Raw genomic sequence first — 23,217 nt, forward strand, 5'->3', positions numbered from 1 at the left:
CATGTGTCCTTAAGGGGTTAAAAAAAAGTACATTTCTCACAGTTTTTTTATTTTATTCATAATAAATTATGTTTCATATATAAATATTTGATATGAAATGAAAGCCCTGTTTCTCCTGAACAAAATGATATATAATAAGTGTGGGTGCATTTAATATGAAAGAGGGGAACTACGGGTGAACAGACATATAGCTCAAATTCCAGTTTTTGTTTACGTTTTGTTTTGATCAGAACGTGTACTATTGACTCCGTCCTGAAGGGGTTAAAGATAATAAAATAAGTTGACGATTATTGTAAATGTTTTATATTTATTTTTTCTTGGACTTGTATGCACTCTCGTTGCTAATTTTTCCAAGTAGCCAGTTAAAGAAATACTTGGTAGATGAATAAACACCAGGGTTGTTCTTCTTTCCACAGCCTTCCCCCCAGCTGGTTACCCCAACCACAGAAAATAGTTTTGCTCTCTTTTTTTTGCACATGAGGGGTCCTCCACTGTCACCCTGAGTAAAAAGAGTGAGATTAAAAAAAACATCAAGATAATTTGAACCGCATCACGAATCATCAAGGTAACAATTATAGGACCTCAATTCACATTTATGTGTATTAACAACTGTACACCATTGTTTAACCCCTTAAGGACACATTACATGCGTGACATGTCATGATTCCCTTTTATTCCAGAAGTTTGGTCCTTAAGGGGTTAAAGGCTTTGCTGTTAAAGACAGGCATTGACAAAGATTTGCTTGGAAGCATCACAATTTAATGTTTTCATATTAACTATGAGTTCCTGTAGGATGATTATGAAATGGGGCTCTACTGCCCAAATGCTAAGTAGAAAAAATAGCTGTTTAGTAGATATGCCCCAAATAAAACATGCATGCTCTTTTCATTTGGACTACATGAAATGAAAAAAAAGAGGACATACTCTTCACACATCAAACACTTTAACAAGCTAAAGTACTTTCTGGGTCTGAGTATATTTTAACTGAGTATATTTATTTTATTACTCCTACCCCCCCCTCCACCTATCTCTTTTTCCCTTCCCTCCTCTGTCCCTTAGTGTTCCTCTCTGCCCCTTACTCCCCATGCCCCTTAATGTTCCTCCCACCCCCTCCCTTAGTGTTCCTCCCACCCCCCCAGACTCTTTTTAAATAGTTCATCTCCCCTCCCTTCCCTCTATTTTAGTGGTCCCCCCTCTACCCCAGTGTTCCTTTTCCCTTCCCTTCCTTTCCTCCCCTGTACCCTTAATGTTCCTCTCTCTTCCCCCCTAGTGTTTCTCTCCCCTCCCTCTCTTTTAGTGGTCGACCACCCTCCCCTGTCTCTTAGTGTTCCTTTCCCTCCCTTAGTGCCCCCCTAGTGTTCCTCTCCCCTCTATCTCTTTTAGTGGTCACGCCCCCCTCCCATGTCCCTTAGTGGTCCTTCCCCTTCCCTTTAGTGCACCCCCCCTTAGTCTGCACCCCTCTTCGGTGTGCTTCCTACCACTCTTGTAGCGTGGCTGAGCGGAGCGGACTGCGGTATAGGAGCAATAGATTCCTGTCAGTCCGACCAGGTACAGGAAACAGAAGCTCCTGTACCGCGGTCCGCTCCGTTCAGGGCCGGACTGGCCCACCGGGATACCGGGAAATTTCCCGGTGGGCCGCGGCACCTGGGGCTGGGCTGACAGCCCTTATCAGTGATTAGGCTCCTGTGATCCCGGCCGGCCATGTGTGAGCTGTGCGGCCACACAGGACCCCATGGGAGCAGGGGGAGCCAGGGGGCCGGCACATCTCACACATGGCCGGCCGGGATCATTTAAAAAAAACTAATTGTGGAGGGGGCGGAGCCTAGTGTGTGGCGGGGTGGAGCTTGCTGTGCGGCAGGGGCGGGGCTTGCTGTGCAGCCGGGGCCTGGTTAATGCAGCATGGGAAGCAGGAAGGAGTCCCTGCTTCCCCAACACCCAGCCTCCAGGAGCTCCAAGAAGGAGGTAAGAAGCAGGTCAGTGTGTCTGTGTGTGACTGTGTGTGTGTGACTGCCTCTGTGTGTGTGTGTGTGTGTATGTGTGACTGTGTGTGTGTGAGTGTGTGACTGTGTGTGTGTGAGTGTGTGACTGTGTGTGTATGTGTGACTGTGTGTATGTGTGACTGTGTGTGTATGTGTGACTGTCTGTGTGTGACTGTCTGTGTGTGTGTGTGACTGTCTGTGTGTGTGACTGTCTGTGTGTGTGACTGTCTGTGTGTGTGACTGTCTGTGTGTGTGTGACTGTCTGTGTGTGTGTGACTGTCTGTGTGTGTGACTGTCTGTGTGCCATTCCAATGAGGTGAATAATTTAAATCAAACAAATCTTAACTTTTTCTTTATCCTCCTGAATACCTCAGATTACCTCCAGGCTATCTCCAACCACACTTAGAAGCAACACTTAGATGAAGCAACCAAGCTATGAGAAGGGAGAAGGCATAACCGAAGGCACACAGGTAAATACATAAAAATCCTTTACATATGTAGTAAGGCCTTTTGGCCTGTGTTTGTGGGAGGGGCGTATGACACACCCCTTACCTGGCTCTATACCGCTCGAGGTCAGCGTTGCACGAGAATCCACGTCCGGTTCACGTACGACGCCATCTTGGTTTTCAAAAAATAAAACACGATTTCGTCTGGTATAGCTGTGTCCAGGATTCTTTGTAGGTTTTCCGCCCGTCCAGCTCCTCACAAATCCTTCGCAGACCACGTCCCAGGGACTTCAAAATCGTAAGTCCGACGCCTGGATCATTCCCACGGCGTCGCGCTTTTAAACGGGCCTTACTTTACGACCCCATGGTTTACGGCCAGCTCACATGCATATTGTTCCCCTTTTTCGGCTAACTTGTCGTGGTACAAATCCTTTCGGTACTTTCTAAATGAATGGTACTCATTTCACTAAAGTACCCATTTCGGTTAATTTCGTTATTTCATAGCACCATACGCACATTTTATGCTGACTGGCGTTCGGTTTCTTTGTTTCATATACACATATCTTTCGTCTATGTCAGTGTCATAACACAGTATCTTGTTATTCATGCTAAATATGCTTTCTGCAGTTTTGCTCATTCATTCACACAATTCGTTTCATATCTTTGTCATGCAGCCACTCCATTCTATTATATATATTTCAAATTAAGTTTGGTACATTTACCTTTTCATGTGCAGTCTAAATATATATTCAATTAAACTACTATTAGGTTTCCATCTCGTAATTTTCCTATGTTTATTGGCTTAGATGATAGTCTAGTTTACATTAATTATAGATATCATGTATAGTACATAAATGTTATAGCTTATCTCTTAAGGTTATTTTATGAAGATTACATTTTATTACAACCATGTACACACGATTACATGGCACGTACAATTTTCGGACTTTTCTTTATGTACTCAAACGACATACCGAGTATACAAGAAAACGGTCCCAATTTCACTAAACTTTTGGGTTGAATCACACGTTTTGGTTCAACCACTCATACGTCAACGTTTCTGCATTTGGTTATTTTCACATATTTTCTACCTCATCCACATCTTTCATTTTTTTTATTACATACGGCACAGATAGTCTATACTGGATAATTCATATAACTCCCGGCACCATGGAATACTACAAACATTAGCGTTGCCAGATCATATATATATAATTCTTGTCACCATATAGACACATTATACACACCCAAAACCCTGCTACCAGGGTAAAATCTCAGCTTCACGTTGATACACCATAACAAGACCAGTCTGGTCACTACCATGCTTACAAATTTTCCCCCTCCAACACATACTGGTAGAAACTCAACTACAGCATATCTAGACTACATTGGTATCACAGGATCCAATTCTCACACTATCATATCTTGTTTCTACCCATTTAGGTTTACCCAGGTTTTCTATACCTGTCGCATCTCAAAACTTATACATACTACCAGGTACGTAAGCCTGCTCACGTCATATTTCACATACATTCCATCTCTACCTAGGACATAGAGTACTGGCAATTTTAGAGGTATAGGCCCAAATAGGTATCTCCCCTCTTGGCATACTGCCTATCGTTTAGCGGTCCGCGAGGCCAACACCCCGCCTCAACGTTTCGGAGGCAAACGCCCCCCAGGCCACACAAGAGTTAGCCGCCTCGCAAATTATAGAGAGGGTGTCACCTGTCACTCCCTTTCCCTGTTTTTCTTTTATTGTCACCGAGAGGCCTACAAATTCCTGCCACTACGTCGGGTGGCCTCAATATCCCCTCGCGCCAACGCATAGACAGAGCCTCTCATAGCCACTTGGCAACTAGCAGGGCCTCACCTGTCACCAAAGAACAATATTAATTTTTTGCCTTTGCCGACATAGTTAGCCTGCCAGTACATTCCCTGGGGTTCCACACACTAACCATATATTTTGTCATCTAGTATGTCTCAAGAAGGGGTAGAGGAATTCTCCATCCCGAGCACTCCGGCTAGAGCAAATACCCCATCACAGGAAGAAGATATGGCTAGTCCAGCATCTTTCAGGTCATGGACAATCCCTCGCATAACCAACAAACTCAGGAGACGACAAATCCCTTTCCCCGCTACTGCAAGGAAGGCGGAACTTTACAAGTGACTGCACACCTCAACTGATCACAGTGATGCAGGCGAAGGGACTAACCAGTCTAACCTGACAGATATACACGGCATGCTATCATCCCTCATGTCATCCATGAGCAAGGTCAACTCCAGGCTGGAGAAACTTGAAACGGTCACCACAGCCCTTACCATGGCTGGGCCGGCCACTGCGACCCCTCCTCCACTGGTCGAGTTGCAATTAGTTTCTCCAGCCACCACCTCTGATGAGCAGGAGGTTAACCCTGCCCATATGATACCTGAGCACCTCAAAAAAGACATCCTGGAAGGTAAAGATGTCAACTTGGCTTCACTACTAATTGCCTCCCAGGATGTGGTGGAGCATAAAACGTATGTGTATGATGATATTTCTGTGGTGGTCAAATCTAGGGATGCCCGCCTAAATAGGAAACTAACCATCCCGGAATTTGTGTTGGCCTTTGGCATTTACCGAGATGTCATTTGTGCCGTATACCCTCACAGGCGTGAGGAGTTCGATTTGTATATGCACAAGCTGGTGGACCTGGGCAATAAATATGGTGGATCGGCATTCTATGATTACCATAGATCTTTTTCTGCTAAAGTGTCGAGCGCTTTCTGCCAGTACAAGGTCCAACTGGAGCAAGATAGACACGGTTATTTTCTGCAGACACTTTGCAGGTCTAAGGATGCCGGCTTGTGCATACTGCTCCTCCATGTCTCATACGGCTAATTTTTGTCCCACCACTGCTAACGAGCATACCCACTTGCAAGGACCTAGCTCCGCTGGTCCTACAGAGAAAATATCCAAAGACAAACTGGGAAGACCTATCAAGTTTCTGGGCAAGTCCCAGATATGTAATAATTTTAATGTCGGATCATGTCGTTTATTGTATATATGTTCAAAATGTTTCAGGGCACATGCTAAAATCATGTGTCCCAATAAAATGTATCCTAAACAATACTTAACGTCGATAAACATTTCCCTACTTTTGACATTACTGTCACATCATCCATCTACACATTTGGTAGATTTCATAATCTCTGGTCTATCAGAAGGATTCCACACAGGTATCATACATATGCCTTCTGGAATCCTGGAATGTCCAAATTTACAATACGCCCAGCACAACCCTACAGCTGTTGACACACTCATAGCTCAAGAAGTCACAGAGGGTTTCTTATTGGGACCTTTTCAGTCCCCTCCTTTCACCACATGGCGGACAAACCCCATCGGGATTGTCACAGGGAAATCTTCCAATAAGCAGAGACTTATTATCGATTTATCGGCACCACACACCTCAACCACTCCTAGCCTAAACTCCCTCATACCCTCTGAGGAATTCTCCCTGCAATATTCCACCATAGATCACGCCATTACGGCTATCATGCAGGCAGGAGTCGGTGCATGGCTCAGCAAGACCGCCATAACAAATGCCTTCAAACTACTACCTATGCACCCTACACTGTGGCACCTACATGGCATCAAATGGGCAGGAAACTACTACTTTTTCTCACGCCTAACTTTTGGTTCTAAAAGTAGTCCAGCCATATTTGACAAATTCGCCGAAATCCTATGCTGGTCATTACTCAATATATCCAGATGCCTACAGTCATACATTATCTGGACGATTTCCTACTGGTCGAGGAGAATACTTCCCCTCCCAGTAGCCTCAAGAAACCGTCAGCCTATTCAACCAGTTGGGGGTCCCAGTCTCCCCTACCAAGACCGAAGGCCCAGATACCATCATCACATTCCTGGGTATCATGCTAGACTCAGCCACCATGCAAGCTAGCCTGCCACGCACCAAGGTAGAAAACATTCTTACAAACATAAATCTCTACATACAACTCCGCACTTGTAACTGCAAAGAACTACAATCTTTACTGGGGTCACTCAATTTTGCCATGCGTATTATACCTCAAGGCCGTGCTTTCATCTCACGACTCCTCCACATGTTCCCACTTTTTCTACATGATGCAGACAGATTATCCCTAGATACCCAAGCTATGGCAGACCTACTCATGTGGAGAAACTTTTTAACCACCTGGAATGGTAAAAGCATGTTCCTCCCTCAATTGTTTGACACCTCTCCTACTATTTGGTCAGACGCGGTGTCTACCACAGGTTTTGCAGCAATATTTGGGAACAAATGGCTTTGGAGCAGCTGGCCTTCAGAGGGTCAGGACCTGGAGGGTTTTTCCTCTACCTCAGCTCTTTTTGAGATATATCCCATCGAGGCGGCTGCCGTGGCATGGGGACATTTATGGACAGGTTCGTCAGTAAGGTGTTACACAGACAACCAAGCAACTTGTCACATTATTAACAAAGGTCGCTCCAAACCCCTTACTATCATGAGATTTCTGAGGAAACTCACTTGGTTGGCAGCATGTCATAATTTCTTTTTGTATTGTGTTCATATTCTAGGTGTATGTAACGAGGCAGCTGATAATTTGTATCGCTTTAAATTCCAGGCCTTTCATCAACTACTCCCGTCAGCCACGCTCACAGCCACGGCCACTCCACTTTTCCATCATCTAGTAATGGACTAGACGCTAGACGCAACATAGCAGAACGTTGTCCCAACTAGCACTATCTACAAATACCCGAAAAACTTACGACAGAGCTTTCATTTTATTTAAAAGTTTCCTTCCGGAACACAACATATTACAACCTTTCATCATGACATCATTTTTAGGTTTTGCCTCTTTTTGCCACATCAAACTCAAACTTTCTTACAACACAATCAAACTATATCTAACAGGCATCCAACATCACATGCTAACGTTACAACCCAACAACTCAAGTTTTATGTCATCGTACCAAATTAGGAACATCCTTAGGGGTATACAAAGATCTGAACACCTGCATACAGCACAGAGGCTACCTATAGATTTTCATATCTTCAAAGACTTATAACACCTGCTAGATTTAAAACCCTTTGCCAACGGCACAAATCTAGTCATCAAAACAGCAATTTATGTACCTTTTATGGTTTCTTGAGACCAAGAGAATTTACCATCATCAATACAACACAGTCCACTCACATCCTGCTTCATTCACACTTAATTAAACACATGGACTATTATATCCTGACAATACCTCATTCCAAAACCAATCAACATGCACCACCAGTAGAGGTTAAGTACTAACGTACCGGTTCATGTTATCAAGACACTGGGGCGCTGGAAATCATCAGCTTACACACGATACATACCTAACCCTGTACAAGAAGTAAGAAATGCTTTTCAGAACATGTCTTGTTAAAAGTATGTATCTTGGTGGTATGTAATAAATCTTGAATTTTCTATTTTTGCCCTCTTTATTTACAGGCCTACCTCGTCGTCGGTTCCGGCACACCACAACCGACTTGCTATCTTAATACCATCCTACGCTTATTCATGTTTTATTCCTCTGTACTATCATGAGCACTTCACACAAGTAGTAAGGCCTTTTGGCCTGTGTTTGTGGGAGGGGCGTATGACACACCCCTTCCCTACTTAAGGGACACCCCTTACCTGGCTCCATACCGCTCGAGGTCAGCGTTGCATCACCCTCCCACCCACTCCTCATTTTCAACTCCTTTTCTCCTACATTTCTTCTGAGTGGGCCCTCTTTATTTACAGGCCTACCCAGTGGCGGACTGAGAACCCTCAGGGCCCCCGGGCAAAATAAATCAAGGGCCCCCTTACAGGCCCCACCCATACTCCGCAGCAAGCGCCACCCATGTCCCGCCTCCATGCACCGCCTCCAGCCACACCCTACACAATCTTTAGACACAAGGAACAAAAGTGCATTAATCCCTTCAAGGCCCCAGTAGACACTACAATTGAGGGCTAATGGGCCATGGAGGGGGGTCTTTCTAGCAGAGGCTATCTCAGTGTCCTTTAGAGAGTGTGTTAGAAAGAATCCCCTCCAGGCCCTATTAGAGAATACAATGGAGTCTAATAGGCTTGGAAGGGGTTCTTTCTAACAGAGGCCATCTCAGTGTCCCTGATGGAAACAGTCGCCTCCAGGCCCCAGTAGAGACTACAATTGAGGGCTAATGGGCCATGGAGGGGGGGAGTATTCTAGCAGAGGCTATCTCAGTGTCCTTTAGAGAGTGTGTTAGAAAGAATTTCCTCCAGGTCCCATTAGAGACTACAATGGAGTCTAATGGGGCCTGGAGGGGGTCTCTCCAACACTCTGGTTCCTATTCACAATATAGCAACACAACATAGCTTGCTGATACCAAGGCCAAGTTGGCTCCTCTTACCTTAATTACTGTTGTTGGCTGGCAGTCTGTGGGCTTGCTGGAAGGCTGTGGGCTTACTGGCTGCGGCTGGCAGGCTGTGGGCTTGCTGGCAGGCTGTGGGCTTGCTGGCTACTGCCGGCAGGCTGTGGGCTTGCTGGCTGCGGCTAGCAGGCTGTTGGCTTGCTAGCTGTGGCTTGCTGGCTGGCAGGCTGTGGTTTGCTGGCTGCGGTTGGCAGGCTGTGGGCTTGCTGGCTGTAAGCCTAACTGGTGGCCTGTGGGCTGGCTGGCTGGCTTCTGGCCAGCCTGTGGGCTGGCTGGCTGGCCGGCCTGTGGGCTGGCTGGCTTGCTGGCTACTGGGGCACTTGGAGATTATTTAAATAAATAATCCATGCACAATAACCACTACTGCTCTGTGTAGTCGTTATGGTGCCAGGAGGGCCGGGCCCCCCTTCCAGAGTAAGTAGTCAAACCGTTTAAGAACAGTTTGACAACTTACCTGGGGTCTGCTGGGATATGAGGCTGTTGTAGGGTATATGAGCAGTGGTGCAATGTGTAAGGGGTGCAGTGTGTGTGTGAAAGGTTCAGTGTGTGTGAGGGGGTGTAGTGTGTGAATGTGTAGGGTGTGTGTGGCAATGTTTGTATGGGGGGCTGTGTGTGTATGGGTGGGCAGTGTATGTGTGTAAATGTGTATGGTGTGTGTGGGGGCAGTGTGTGTGTATGTGGGGCAGTGTGTGAATGTGTATGGTGTGTGGGGGTAGTGTGTTTATGGGGCTAGAGTTCACTCTCACCACTGCAACCACCAGGAATCCCTGGTGGTCACAGTGTTGAGAGTGAACTCTAGCCCGTAGCTCCAGGGCTAGAGTTTACTTTGCCAGAGCTGTAACGTTGCCGTGGTAACTGCGGTAATGATCTGTGCTCGTGCAAGAAGGACCCAGAGGAGCTGCAGGCTAGCTCCCGGGTCCTCTCTTCCTCCCTCCCCTGCCGGCTGCCCGCACGGTGCCTGCGGAGGGGGCAATTGCCCTCCTCTTACTCCCCCCTACCCCTCTTCTTACCCCCCTCCCCCTCTTCTTACTCCCTCCCCCTCTTCTTACCCCCTCCCCCTCTTCTTACTCCCCCTCCCCCTCTTCTTACCACCCTCCCGTCTTCTTACTCCCCCCTCCCCCTCTTCTTACCCCCCTCCCCTCTTCTTACTCCCCCCTCCCCCTCTTCTTACCCCCCTCCCCCTCTTCTTACCCCCTTCTTACTCCCCCCTCCCCCTCTTCTTACCCCCCTCCCCCTCTTCTTACCCCCTTCTTACTCCCCCCTCCCCCTCTTCTTACCCCCTTCTTACTCCCCCCTCCCCCTCTTATTACCCCTTCTTACTCCCTCTCCCTCTCATTTTACCCCCCTCCCTTTCTTTTTACCCCCTCTCTTCTTACCCCCCCTCTTCTTACCCCCTCTCTCGCTCTTCTTACCCCCCCCCTCTTTTTACCCCTCTTTCTTTTTACTCCCTCCCCTCTCTCTCTCTTTTTGCCCCCCCTCCCTTCCCTCTCTCTTTTTGCCCCCCCTCCCCTCCCTCTCTCTTTTTGCCCCCCCTCCCCTCCCTTTCTCTTTTTGCCCCCCTCCCTTTCTCTTTTTGCCCCCCCTCCCCATCCTTTTCTCTTTTTGCCCCCCCTCCCCTCCCCTCCCTTTCTTTTTGCCCCCCCTCCCTTTCTATTTTTGCCCCCCCTCCCTTTCTCTTTTTGCCCCCCTCCCCTTCTCTTTTTGCCCCCCTCCCCTCCCCTTCTCTTTTTGCCCCCCTCCCCTTCCCTTCTCTTTTTGCCCCCCTCCCCTTCTCTTTTTGCCCCCCCTCCCCTTCTCTTTTTGCCCCCCCCTCCCCTTCTCTTTTTGCCCCCCCCTCCCCTTCTCTTTTTGCCCCCCCCTCCCCTTCTCTTTTTGCCCCCCTCCCCTCTCCTTCTGTTTTTGCCCCCCTCCCCTCTCCTTCTGTTTTTGCCCCCCTCCCCTCTCCTTCTGTTTTTGCCCCCCTCCCCTCTCCTTCTGTTTTTGCCCCCTCCCCTTCTCTTTTTGCCCCCCCACCCCCCCCCACCCCCACCTGTAGCGTGGCCGAGGAGCTGCACTCCGGTCCGCGGTGCCCGGCCGGAGTGATAGGAAGGTGCACACTGAGTGTGCACCTTCCTATCACTCCGGCCGGCAACGCGGACCGGAATGCAGCTCGGCCACGCTACAGGGGAGGGGAGGTGAGAAGCTGCAGGTGCCTGAGCGCTCTTAAGAGAGCGCTCAGGCGGCTGCAGCATTTAAAGGGGCGGCCGGGCCCCCTGATGGCAGGCCCCCCTCCCGGCCAGGCCCTCGGACCATGTCCGAAGTGCCCGACCGGTCAGTCCGCCCCTGGGCCTACCTCATCGTCGGTTCCGGCACACCACAACCGACTTGCTATCTTAATACCATCCTACGCTTATTCATGTTTTATTCCTCTGTACTATCATGAGCCCTTCACACAAATATATATATATATATATATATATATATATATATATATATATACAGGGAGTGCAGAATTATTAGGCAAGTTGTATTTTTGAGGATTCATTTTATTATTGAACAACAACCATGTTCTCAATGAACCCAAAAAACTCATTAATATCAAAGCTGAATATTTTTGGAAGTAGTTTTTAGTTTGTTTTTAGTTATAGCTATTTTAGGGGGATATCTGTGTGTGCAGGTGACTATTACTGTGCATAATTATTAGGCAACTTAACAAAAAACAAATATATACCCATTTCAATTATTTATTTTTACCAGTGAAACCAATATAACATCTCAACATTCACAAATATACATTTCTGACATTCAAAAGCACAACAAAAACAAATCAGTGACCAAATAGCCACCTTTCTTTGCAAGGACACTCAAAAGCCTACCATCCATGGATTCTGTCAGTGTTTTGATCTGTTCACCATCAACATTGCGTGCAGCAGCAACCACAGCCTCCCAGACACTGTTCAGAGAGGTGTACCGTTTTCCCTCCTTGTAAATCTCACATTTTATGATGGACCACAGGTTCTCAATGGGGTTCAGATCAGGTGAACAAGGAGGCCATGTCATTAGATTTTCTTCTTTTATACCCTTTCTTGCCAGCCACGCTGTGGAGTACTTGGACACGTGTGATGGAGCATTGTCCTGCATGAAAATCATGTTTTTCTTGAAGGATGCAGACTTCTTCCTGTACCACTGCTTGAAGAAGGTGTCTTCCAGAAACTGGCAGTAGGACTGGGAGTTGAGCTTGACTCCATCCTCAACCCGAAAAGGCCCCACAAGCTCATCTTTGATGATACCAGCCCAAACCAGTACTCCACCTCCACCTTGCTGGCGTCTGAGTCGGACTGGAGCTCTCTGCCCTTTACCAATCTATCCATCTGGCCCATCAAGACTCACTCTCATTTCATCAGTCCATAAAACCTTAGAAAAATCAGTCTTGAGATATTTCTTGGCCCAGTCTTGACGTTTCAGCTTGTGTGTCTTGTTCAGTGGTGGTCGTCTTTCAGCCTTTCTTACCTTTGCCATGTCTCTGAGTATTGCACACCTTGTGCTTTTGGGCACTCCAGTGATGTTGCAGCTCTGAAATATGACCAAACTGGTGGCAAGTGGCATCTGCACGCTTGACTTTTCTCAGTTCATGGGCAGTTATTTTGCGCCTTGATTTCTCCACACGCTTCTTGCGACCCTGTTGACTATTTTGAATGAAACGCTTGATTGTTCGATGATCACGCTTCAGAAGCTTTGCAATTTTAAGAGTGCTGCATCCCTCTGCAAGATATCTCACTATTTTTGACTTTTCTGAGCCTGTCAAGTCCTTCTTTTGACCCATTTTGCCAAAGGAAAGGAAGTTGCCTAATAATTATGCACACCTGATATAGGGTGTTGATGTCATTAGACCACACCCCTTCTCATTACAGAGATGCACATCACCTAAAATGCTTAATTGGTAGTAGGCTTTCGAGCCTATACAGCTTGGAGTAAGACAACATGCATAAAGAGGATGATGTGGTCAAAATACTCATTTGCCTAATAATTCTGCACTCCCTGTATATATATATATTATATATATATATATATATATATACACACACCCTACATAGCACAATGACTTATGGGGCTGGCATATATTTTTTTACAGGGCTGCTTCGTATCCCCAGTCCGGCCCTGGCTCCGTTCATCCACGCTACACTGAGTGACTGGAAGGAGGGAGCGTTGTGCGCCCACCTCCTGCCGGTCACTCTAATCTAGTGCCCCTCGGGCCGGTGCGCCCTAACGTGGCTGCCTGTGCTGCTTTATAGACGTGCCAATTGTACGGCATGGGGAGGAGATAGAATGGCTGGCTCCACATGCCATTCTAGCTCCTCCCCCTGCTGTACAATCTGCTCCCCATGCCATACTATCTGCTCCCCCTGCCATTCAAGAGAAAGGCATGCATTTGACATAATGGTCTCATTCAAATATTTTAGTTTGAATGACAGTCGTTTCTTTCTGCAGGTAAATTTTCTATATTTACCTGCTTTTTCTTGCTTATGCTTTCCATGCCCACTCCATTGGGGACACTGATCTAACCAATCAGTATCCCATTCCAAGGAATTGTGGAAAGTCAATGTTAGTACACACAGATATACACTTACAGATACACAAGGACATTCACTACCACCAAATCTCAGGTATATACACAGATACGCAACGTCAGACATGCACACAATGTGATCATGTGCTTGTTTTTGTCAATGTGTGTGTCTGTGAGTTTATGTATATCAGTGTGTATATGGGTGTGCCTATATTTTTCCCTGCAAATGTATTGTATCTCTTATATGACATCCTGTGATATATATACACATCTATATAATTATGTAAATTAGTATGGTATTTTTTTTACAATAAAGGTGGAAACTTTACTAACAACACAGGTAAAAATTCCAGAGAAATTATTTTGCAAGCCCTATATTTGACACTGTAACTTCCGAAACCCCAGAAAACCTGGGCATTGGGAGTATTGTTGTGCCTGTGAGATCACTGAACATAAATATGAATGGTTTAGAGCAGTAAAACTGTGTGTGTGAAAAAATGCAAAAAAGCAAATATAAACACAAATTTTCGCCAGGGCTTGTGACTAAATAGCTACTAAAAGACTGGACATACCCCATTTTGAATACCCTGGGTTGTCTTCTTTAGCAAATGGTCTGCCATGATGAGGGTAATTTTCATTCCTGGGCTGCCATATGATCTTAACCCCTTAAAGGGACTCTCTAGGCAGAGTCTTTTATTCACCTGGTTCCAGCGCCGGGAGCCTTGTGAAGCCGCGCCCCCTATTTCGTCAAAATGACGAAATAGGCGGGCGCGAGCAGGGAGCAATCAGACGCTTCCATTTGGAAGCGTCATTGCTCCCTTGTGCGCATGCGCGGCGTCGCTGACTGACAGCTCAGCTCGCGGTCTTTGCCCGCCCCCCTCCTCTGCTGACAGGCTGGAGAGAGAAGGCGCGCACACAGTGCCTTCTCTCTCCTGCACACGTCAGACGTATTTTGATACGTCTGACGTGTACAGGGACTTTTTAGGGCCCTGCATGATAGGAAGTCCCTCTGGTGGCCGTCTGAGTGACGGCCACTGGAGGTATTCCTATCAATCAATGTAAACACTGTATTTTCTCTGAAAATACAGTGTTTACATCAGATTGCCTGCAGGGAGCTATAGATCATACCTGAACAACTACATTAAGCTGTAGTTGTTCAGTTGACTATAGTGTCCCTTTAAGGACCAAACTTCTGGAATAAAAGGGAATCATGACATGTCACACATGTCATGTGTCCTTAAGGGGTTAAAGGCAACATAGGACCAGAAATCCAATCCGGCAAATTTCAATGTGTAAAAACTGAAATTAGTGAGAACTTCCTGTCAGTCCGGCCGGGTACAGGAAACAGAAACTCCTGTACCGCAGACCAGTCAGGAGCTCGGCCACGCTACACAAGGTAGGAAAGTGGGGGTGAGGAGAATGAGGGGAGAGATCACTGAGGGAGGAGGGGTGGGGGAGGGACCTCTATGGGAGGGAGGGGGTGAGGAAAACAGGCGGAGAGACCACAGAGGTAGGGGGGATGGGGAAAGACCACCATGGGAGGGGGAACAGGGGGGGGGTTGGAGGAGAGTCCACTAAGGGAAGGGGGGTGAGGAGAGACCACCTAAGGAGGGGGATGAGGAGAGACCATTAAGGAATGGGGGGGGGGGTGAGGAGAGACCACTAAGTGAGAAAGAGGGGTTAAGGAGAGACCACTATGGGAGGTTGGGAGGTTGAGTAGAGACCACTTAGGGTGAGGGGATGGAGAGACAATGATGGAGGAGATGAGAGACCACTAGGGGAGGAGGAGAGGGGAGAGACTACTAATGGAAAGGGGGAGAGGAAAGATGACTAATGGAAAGGGGGGGAGGAGAGACCACGGGGGGGGGGGGTGGCAGATGAGAATAGAGACCACTAAGGGGAAGAGGGGAGAGGAGAGATCACTAATGGAAAGGCGGAGAGAAGAGTACACTAAGGGAGCCGAGGGAGGAGAGTAGAGACCACTGAGGGGTGGAGGGGGGGAGACCACTAATGGGGTGGGGGAGAGGAGAGATCACTAAGGGGCAGGGGAGAGCTCTATGGATGGGGGGGGTAGGAGAGAGCACTTAGGGATCGGGGGAGCACCAAGGGATGGGGGAAGGGTAGGAGAGAGCACTAGGAGACAGGAGGGGAGAGAACTACAGGAAAGGGGGCAGGGAGATCACTAAGTGACAGGGGAGACCACTAAGGGAAAAGGGAGATCACTAAGGGACAGTGGGGCAGGGGGGAGCTCTGAGGGACAGGGGGGGAGAGCAGTAAGGGGCAAGAGGGGAGAGAGGCTGAGGAAGGGGGGAAAGAGAAGCACAAAGGGGCTGGTAGCCCCTATCCTACCCCACAAACTCTCTCTTCACACTATCCTACCCCACAAACTCTCTATTTCACACTACAGACACAATGCTTCCTTTTACATACACAGAAACACACAATGCATCCCTACACAAACAGAAACACACCATGCTTCCCTTACACACAGAGACACATACCAAAACATCCATTACACACAAATACAATGCATCCCTGGCACACATATACAGAAACACACAATGCATCCCTTACAGACACACACACAAACACACACTGCTTCTCTTACACAAACACAGAAACACAATGCATCTCTTACACACACACTCAATGCACCCCTTACAGATACACACACGGCATCCTTTACATACACAGAAACACACCTTGCATCCCTTACACATACAAACACAGATTCACACAATGCATCCCTTAAACACAACCATAAACACACAATACATCCCACACACAAACATACACTGCTTTCTATCCCTTACACAGAAAACACACTGCATCCACTACACACACACACTGCATTACCTACACAAACTGGTATCCCTATACACTACATTCCATAAACACACACTTTACACTAATACGTGACACATCCACTTTTATTTTGCCTAGGGCGGCAAAAATCCGGCCCTGCATGGGGTGCATCATTGTACTTGTGGGACATCAAGGCACACAAATATGTGTATTTTATTACAATAAAAGCTAACAGTATTATCACATTCACACTTAAAATGCCATGCAGAACTTAAAAAATAACATTTCTTAATATCCCAATTTTTTTTTTAGATTCTTATTCAAATTAAATTATGTTGCATCTATAAATATTTGAGATGATATAAAAGCCAGTTTCTGAACCAAATGATAAATAATATGAAAGAGGTAAATTATAGTTAAACAGACATCTAGTTCTAGGTTTTGTTTTGGTTCAGAACTTGGACAATTGCCTCTGTCCTTAAGGGGTTAAAGTATATAACCAGCATGAAAATAACACAAAAATATAGTCCATACAAAAATGTTCTTAAAGGAAGACACCATTGAAAATCATTTTTTTCAATTTAGTAGATATACTCCCAAAAATGCATTTTTTCTGTATGTTTTTTTATTTTTTTATTAACACACCTTTTCCCAACACAGATTGAAGACACCTGCGTGCATGCGCATACGGCCATGTTTGCGGCTTTCTTATGCTTCTTATGCTTATCAATGAGTTTTATTGCGGCTCATTGAGAAGGGAAGCCAGGCACAAGCTAGCCCACCATGCTTAAATCTCCCATTAGCACTATGAAGAGTTGTTGCAAAGTTATATAAAAGTGATATATATAGTTAATCCCTGCACAAATCCCTGCCCCAAATAAAAAAAGAAAATGTATAAAATGCTGTAAACACATTTCAGATAATATAGAGAGATAGATAGAGAGATAGAAAGAGATAGAAAGAGATAGATAGATAGAGAGAGAGAGAGACAGACAGAGAGACAGACAGACAGAGAGACAGACAGACAGAGAGACAGACAGACAGACAGACACAGAGAGAGAGAGAGAGAGAGAGAGAGAGAGAGAGAGTGTTTAGTCTATGTAAAGGGGACATTTAGAATAAGAGAACATACCTGACAGCTGTCAATGCCCCCTTTATCGTAGCCTGCACATATATTGTAGACACCTATATTCCCATTATACCAGTCGGGGCTGTTGCAAAGCTTGTTAGAGATGATTTGTACCTGTGCTTCTTGGAGAATATCATTTGATTCACTGGCTGAAGCAAAATGTAAAAAAAAAACAAAACATGCGGTTTTATAATGTAGACAGAAGTTAGATTGTAAATACATCATTTGCAAAATAAACCTCACCAAAACTGCAAATATTTAGTAGAGGTAAAAAAAAAAAAAAAAAGTGTCATATTTTTGGGTAAACTTTTTGAATTTAGAAAATATTTAGATTTTTTTTATATATTGTTAATTGTGTTATATATTAAAACATTTTTGACATTTTCAGATATGGAAAAAAATATATTTTGAAAGTGTATCCAAAAATATAAAATCATTTAAAAAGCTTATCTTAAATATTAAATCAAGGCCTATGTGTTCAAATTACTTTGTGTATAGGGCCCGGACTGGCCCAAACAGAGACAATGTTCAATGAACGCCAGCCCAAAGAAGGAGATCAGTCCCTTGAACATCAGGGAATATGAAGCATTTGAGAGCCTAGTGCAGACCAAGTACTTTGCTCACATGACCTCTGGTTAGTGAAAGTGTTGCAGCAGGTTACTATGGTAAAACTCGAATTTAGAAGTGCCAGAGCTCAAGGGAGAAATGTTGTACACCAGGCAGAGAGTGAAATCTGCACACTGGACCACCAGGATGTCCCCCACCCTGGGCCATTGGTAATAAAAGGGAGTTGTGGATAAATATTTGATTTTTAAAAAGTTATTTAAGTACTCTAGAACTCCTATCCTTCACACACTATAATCACTATTCATACACACCCACACTACAGACCCTGTCCAAACCCTATGCACATCAATTCACACTACTGCCCTTTTACACATTCATGCACACTACAGCCACTACAGCTCCTATACAAACATGTTCACTATCAGGGCCGCCATCAGACATTTTGGGGCCCCTGACAAAGCACAAGGTCTGAGCCTATCTATGTGTGCAGAGAAAGAAAGTGGGGCCCGGGACTGCCAGAGCAGTCATGGTTGTCACCCCCTGATGGCGGCCCTGTTTGCTATAAACCCTAGATGCATACACAAACACACTACAGCCCCTATACACACACATTCACTATAATCTCTAGATGCATACACAAATACACTACAGATCCAATACACACAATCACTATAACCCCTAGATGCACACACGCACACACAAACTACAGCCCCTATACACACACTGCATATTCAAGACACACACAAGACGTGCACAAGCACTTTACAGCACGTGGACACACATACACACGACAGCTCCTAGTCACACATAGTAAACCACAAACAGACTCCTTAACACATACAATCTTACCAGGAGGCACCAAACACATACAAGAGCATGGGTAGCCACACATACACATCACCCTTTACCAGCCTTGTCTCACTCGTGTCAATACATATCCCATTTATTGGTACACCAGAGACATTTCACCAGTAAACACAGCTCAAGCATGTCATTAAATTCACTTGTGCTGCGTAAAACACCCTAAGGTTATTTTCCCCATGTGAGAGCTTTTCAGCAGACCTTTGTGCATGGGATGCCCTGAAGGGACTTTTAGACTAACATGCCCTCTCTCTGTCTTGCTCATACATATTGGGCTGCTCTTCTTTTAAATGCCGGGGCAAAATTATTTGCCAGGTTCAGGCCATATCTCAAATGTATTCTCATTGGCGTATAACCCTCATCTCTTCTTGTTACACAAGATTTTTCCAGTCTCTATACTAGCCAGTCTAGCCAAGACAGGCATCAAACATCAAACAAAATGGAACTTTCATGTTTTTCCCGAAATCAGGTCAAAATGATAACCATGCAAGTTCAGTACTACATACACAAATTACAAGAACAACTATTTATGACAAAAGCCTGTTTTGTCAAAAACTAAACTACTGTGTTGTCTTCCCCTATGACCCAACTCCACTTAACAGGTTCCAAATCGGTCAAACCTTTAAACGGGTGACAATTGGACACCATAATGGAAATAAGGGCACATTTTGGACAGAGGGTAACTGCAGGGTGAGTTACCTGGGGATGCACTGTTTGTGCCATATTGGGAAAGTGGGTATTGGAGCTGTGTTCTCTCTACTACTTGGTGGTGCTAGGGAGGAAACTGTCCTTTTTTATGTTGATCACCCCCCAGGAGGTTAAATACACATTGTAAACAATATATGTGTGCATTTGTTGTGCCAATATAACATCCCTTGTTCATGTTTCATCAACTCTCTGATATGTGGGTGAAGTAGTTATAATCACTCTAGCTATCTCATGGTAGAACAGAAGGAACCTAGGAGATTTACTCAAGCAGAGTTTCCGAGCTATGCAGAAATTGGTGGCTGAGGTGGGATTGATCACCAGCCAACCAGCCAGTATCACCAATGCAGATCAGCATGCTATTTTCTGGGGCATGGCAGTTTTCTGCAGAATGGCATAGACCTGCCCCCAGACGTTCTGTAATGTGGTTAAATGCAAATACAAACCCATAATTTCTATAATAACAAAGAAGGACAGGAGGACAGCAGCATGGTAGCCATATGTTATTTAGAACGGGCTGTAACCAGAAGCTTTATGGACAGAGTTGTTTACAAGCTAATTCAGCCCAGGGAAGCAGGACCACCTAGTTGCCCTGTATATCAGAAATAAAGCAGCTTAGGTATTGCTCCAAAGATTGGTTGGCACAGATGTCTGCTGGAAATGCTCCCAACCGAAAGCATCTCTCGCACACATCTGGTGGCACTGCCCACTCACGCAACGATACTGGACCAACATTGTGACGATGATCAACACTGTAACAGGTACACAACTGCCTCATACCCCTCACACTCTATTGTTCCTGATCATATGCACCTTAATCCCCAAGACACAAAGAACTCTCCTGACACATCTCCTTACTGCGGCCAATCTGCCCAAAGTAGACTCAATCAAAACTATGGAAGAGATCCATCTCCCACAGATATACTCTCTTCAGGGAAACATGGAAACCATGGGTGAAATTCATGGCTGAAAACTCAGCCTGATTACCCGTAGTTCAAACACTCCCCTACAGGGATGTTCTCCCGGATGGGCCAACTGCACCGAACGTAGGCAGTATGGCACGTCTTTCTCACACAACCACCTGAGGTGGCCAGACCACGAAGCAAGACTTACTACACAGACCACTTAGGAAGCCCAAACTCAGCCGTCCGCTACTCATACGCACACTAGTCCATAACTACCACCATGAAGGGCCACCTCTGGCTTAGCTAAGACATACCCACAATACATAAGGGCGGGAGCGGACAACAGTACTCTACACAGCAACCATAACAATGACCAGGGATACCGTCCCAGAACCCACGACAGGTCCGGGTAAAAGGAAACGCCCAGTCTCAGTACCAGTTCAAGTCTCAGTCTTAGTATCAGTTCCCAATGCTACAATAACAAATGTATAACTCTCACAAAACTTTATCTTCTATTAATATGTATCAATTTCCTTTAGAGGAATTCTTCCTTCAGTATGCCACCATTGATAATGCCATTGATGCAATTCTGACTGCAGAGAAGGGGGCATGGCTCAGTAAGACTGACATTATTAACGCCTTCAAGCTCCTCCCAATCCATCCTTCTTTGTAGCATCTACATGGTGTTAAGTGGCATGGTTCTTTTTTTTTTTTAACTCGTCTCACTTTTCGTGAAAAAAGTAGCCAGGCCTGCTCCTAACCTACCCAAAAACCAACCCTAACTGGTCACTTCTTACACAAGGTTATAGTATAGCTAGGGGAAAGAGATCAAAGAAAAGGACTTGTGTAAAGATGGAACTCTCTGGGAAAAGAGGGATAAACCACTTTTGGGAGAGAAAATGGATTCTGGGACATGTAGTTAACCTGCAAGAATCAGTCTTTAAAAGGACAACAGCCAAGGAGGTTGGGCTCCTATCTTTCTCTTTTTGTCTCTTTTGGGGAGGACAGCGCAGCAAGCAGTGGTGCTATGGTAAACTGAGAGAGATTGTCCCAGGCTACCAAAGATGAAGGTGCAAGGGGAAGATCCCCTGGCTCCGTCATGGCAGGACATGACATTGGATTCGTAGATCTGTTAACTCATGGCAGACTCCTTTCGCAATTGGTTTTGTCTGACAATACAAGAAAATCATACGACAGGGCATTCAGTGTTTATAACAGATTCTTGTTTGACTTTCAGGTTGTAAATAAATATTCATTGGAAACTATTGTAGCTTTCACTTCTTTTTGCCAGCTTAAATTAAAATTATCTTACAACACCATCAAATTCTATCTGACAGGAATACAGCACCATATACTCACACATTTGCCAAACAACCACAGTTTCCTATTATCTTATCAAATCAAAACCATACTGAAAGGCATTAAGAATTCAACCCCCCCCCCCCCACCCCCCACCACCATCTTCTAGATCACCTATTCATAGTCAACTCTTCCAATCATTTTAGGACCGCGTGGATACAACCTCTTATGAATCACGCACTAATCCTGTCATTAAAACCGCTATCTACTTAGCTTCCTATGGGTCCCTCAATCCCGGGGAGTTTACCAATACAAACATCACATCCCAAGACACCATTAAGAGAGATAGAAAAAATACAAGATCACTAGATGCTATCCCTCAACCACACTAAAACCACACCAAAAAAATCAACTGGTAAAGATCCCCTATTACCCTACCGGTAACAAATGGTGCCCCCGGTACAGGTACTAGATAAATTCCTAACCATTGTTCCCGGTTCCCCTGACCAACCTTTGTTTACCTTACATGGCAATGCTCTCACCACTAGTAAATGCATGCTCTATATTAGGTATTATTGGCAAGGTCAGGCCTTAATCCATCCCACTACTCAGGACACTCCTTCCGCATTGGAGCAGCCACCACTGCTTCCAGCAGAAACATACCGGTATATATAATCAAGACATTGGGATGGTGGAATTCATCAGCATATACCAGATATATACCCCAACCAATACAGGAAATACGTGAAACTTTTTGTAACATGAACATGTGATATATGCTATATGATTGGCAAAATGTAAGCTGAAATAAATTTTGTATGATATACTCTTTATGCCCTCTTTTATTACAGGCCTACCGCATCGTCGGTTTCGGCACACCACAACCGACTGTTCAAATGTTCTATTTTGTTATATGATATAAGTTATATAAGTTATATACTGTCATTACGGCTTTCTATGCCCTGAACACAAATGGAAGGCTGAGCCTGTAGTTGTGGGAGAGGCATGATTTCCCTACTTAAAGATCACCAGACCCCTCCACATTACCGTTGTTGGTCTGACGATTTACCCCTCCCACTGCTCCCTTTACTAACAATAATACTCAGGATGGGCCCTCTTTTATTACAGGCCTACTCCATAATCGGTTTTGCACAGCACAACCGACTGTTCATATTTTCTATTTTGTTATATGGTATAAGTTATATAAGTTATATACTGTCATTACGGCTTTTTATGCACTGAACACAAATAGATAGATAGATATATATTATACAAGAAGAATAGAGAGATTTTTCGTTGTGACAGTGATTGACTGTTCAATTCGGCAAGTGAAATTCCTTTTGTGAAGGAATATCCCCATCACTTTTAAATCCTTTTGTTTATTTTGTTCAGTTCCCAAACCGAGACCACCCGGAAACTAATTAGAACATGGAACGTTATGTATCTGTACGAAAACTGCAAAAGGAATCATTAATAGAATGCTCCACTGGGTGGCCGCCATTTCGTACATATGAACGCATGTGGCTGAAACAATGGATGGCGGCCATCTTGTG

The 23,217-nt window shown here is 45.3% G+C and overlaps 1 protein-coding gene across 1 annotated transcript in view; it reads right to left on the reverse strand.

The window, feature by feature from the left end:
* Positions 1-287: 287 nt before the first annotated feature.
* Positions 288-23,217, reverse strand: part of ACR (acrosin) — a 31,059-nt gene continuing 8,129 nt past the window's right edge. Inside the window, exons 4-5 of the mRNA XM_063445722.1 lie at positions 17,331-17,476; positions 288-499 (exon numbers count right to left, since the gene is read on the reverse strand). Of these exons, the coding sequence (XP_063301792.1) occupies positions 308-499; positions 17,331-17,476 (338 nt within the window). The 3' untranslated portion in view covers positions 288-307. The remainder of the gene's footprint in view (positions 500-17,330; positions 17,477-23,217) is intronic.

This window comes from Pelobates fuscus, chromosome 3, assembly GCF_036172605.1.
Source record: "Pelobates fuscus isolate aPelFus1 chromosome 3, aPelFus1.pri, whole genome shotgun sequence".
NCBI lineage: Eukaryota > Metazoa > Chordata > Amphibia > Anura > Pelobatidae > Pelobates > Pelobates fuscus.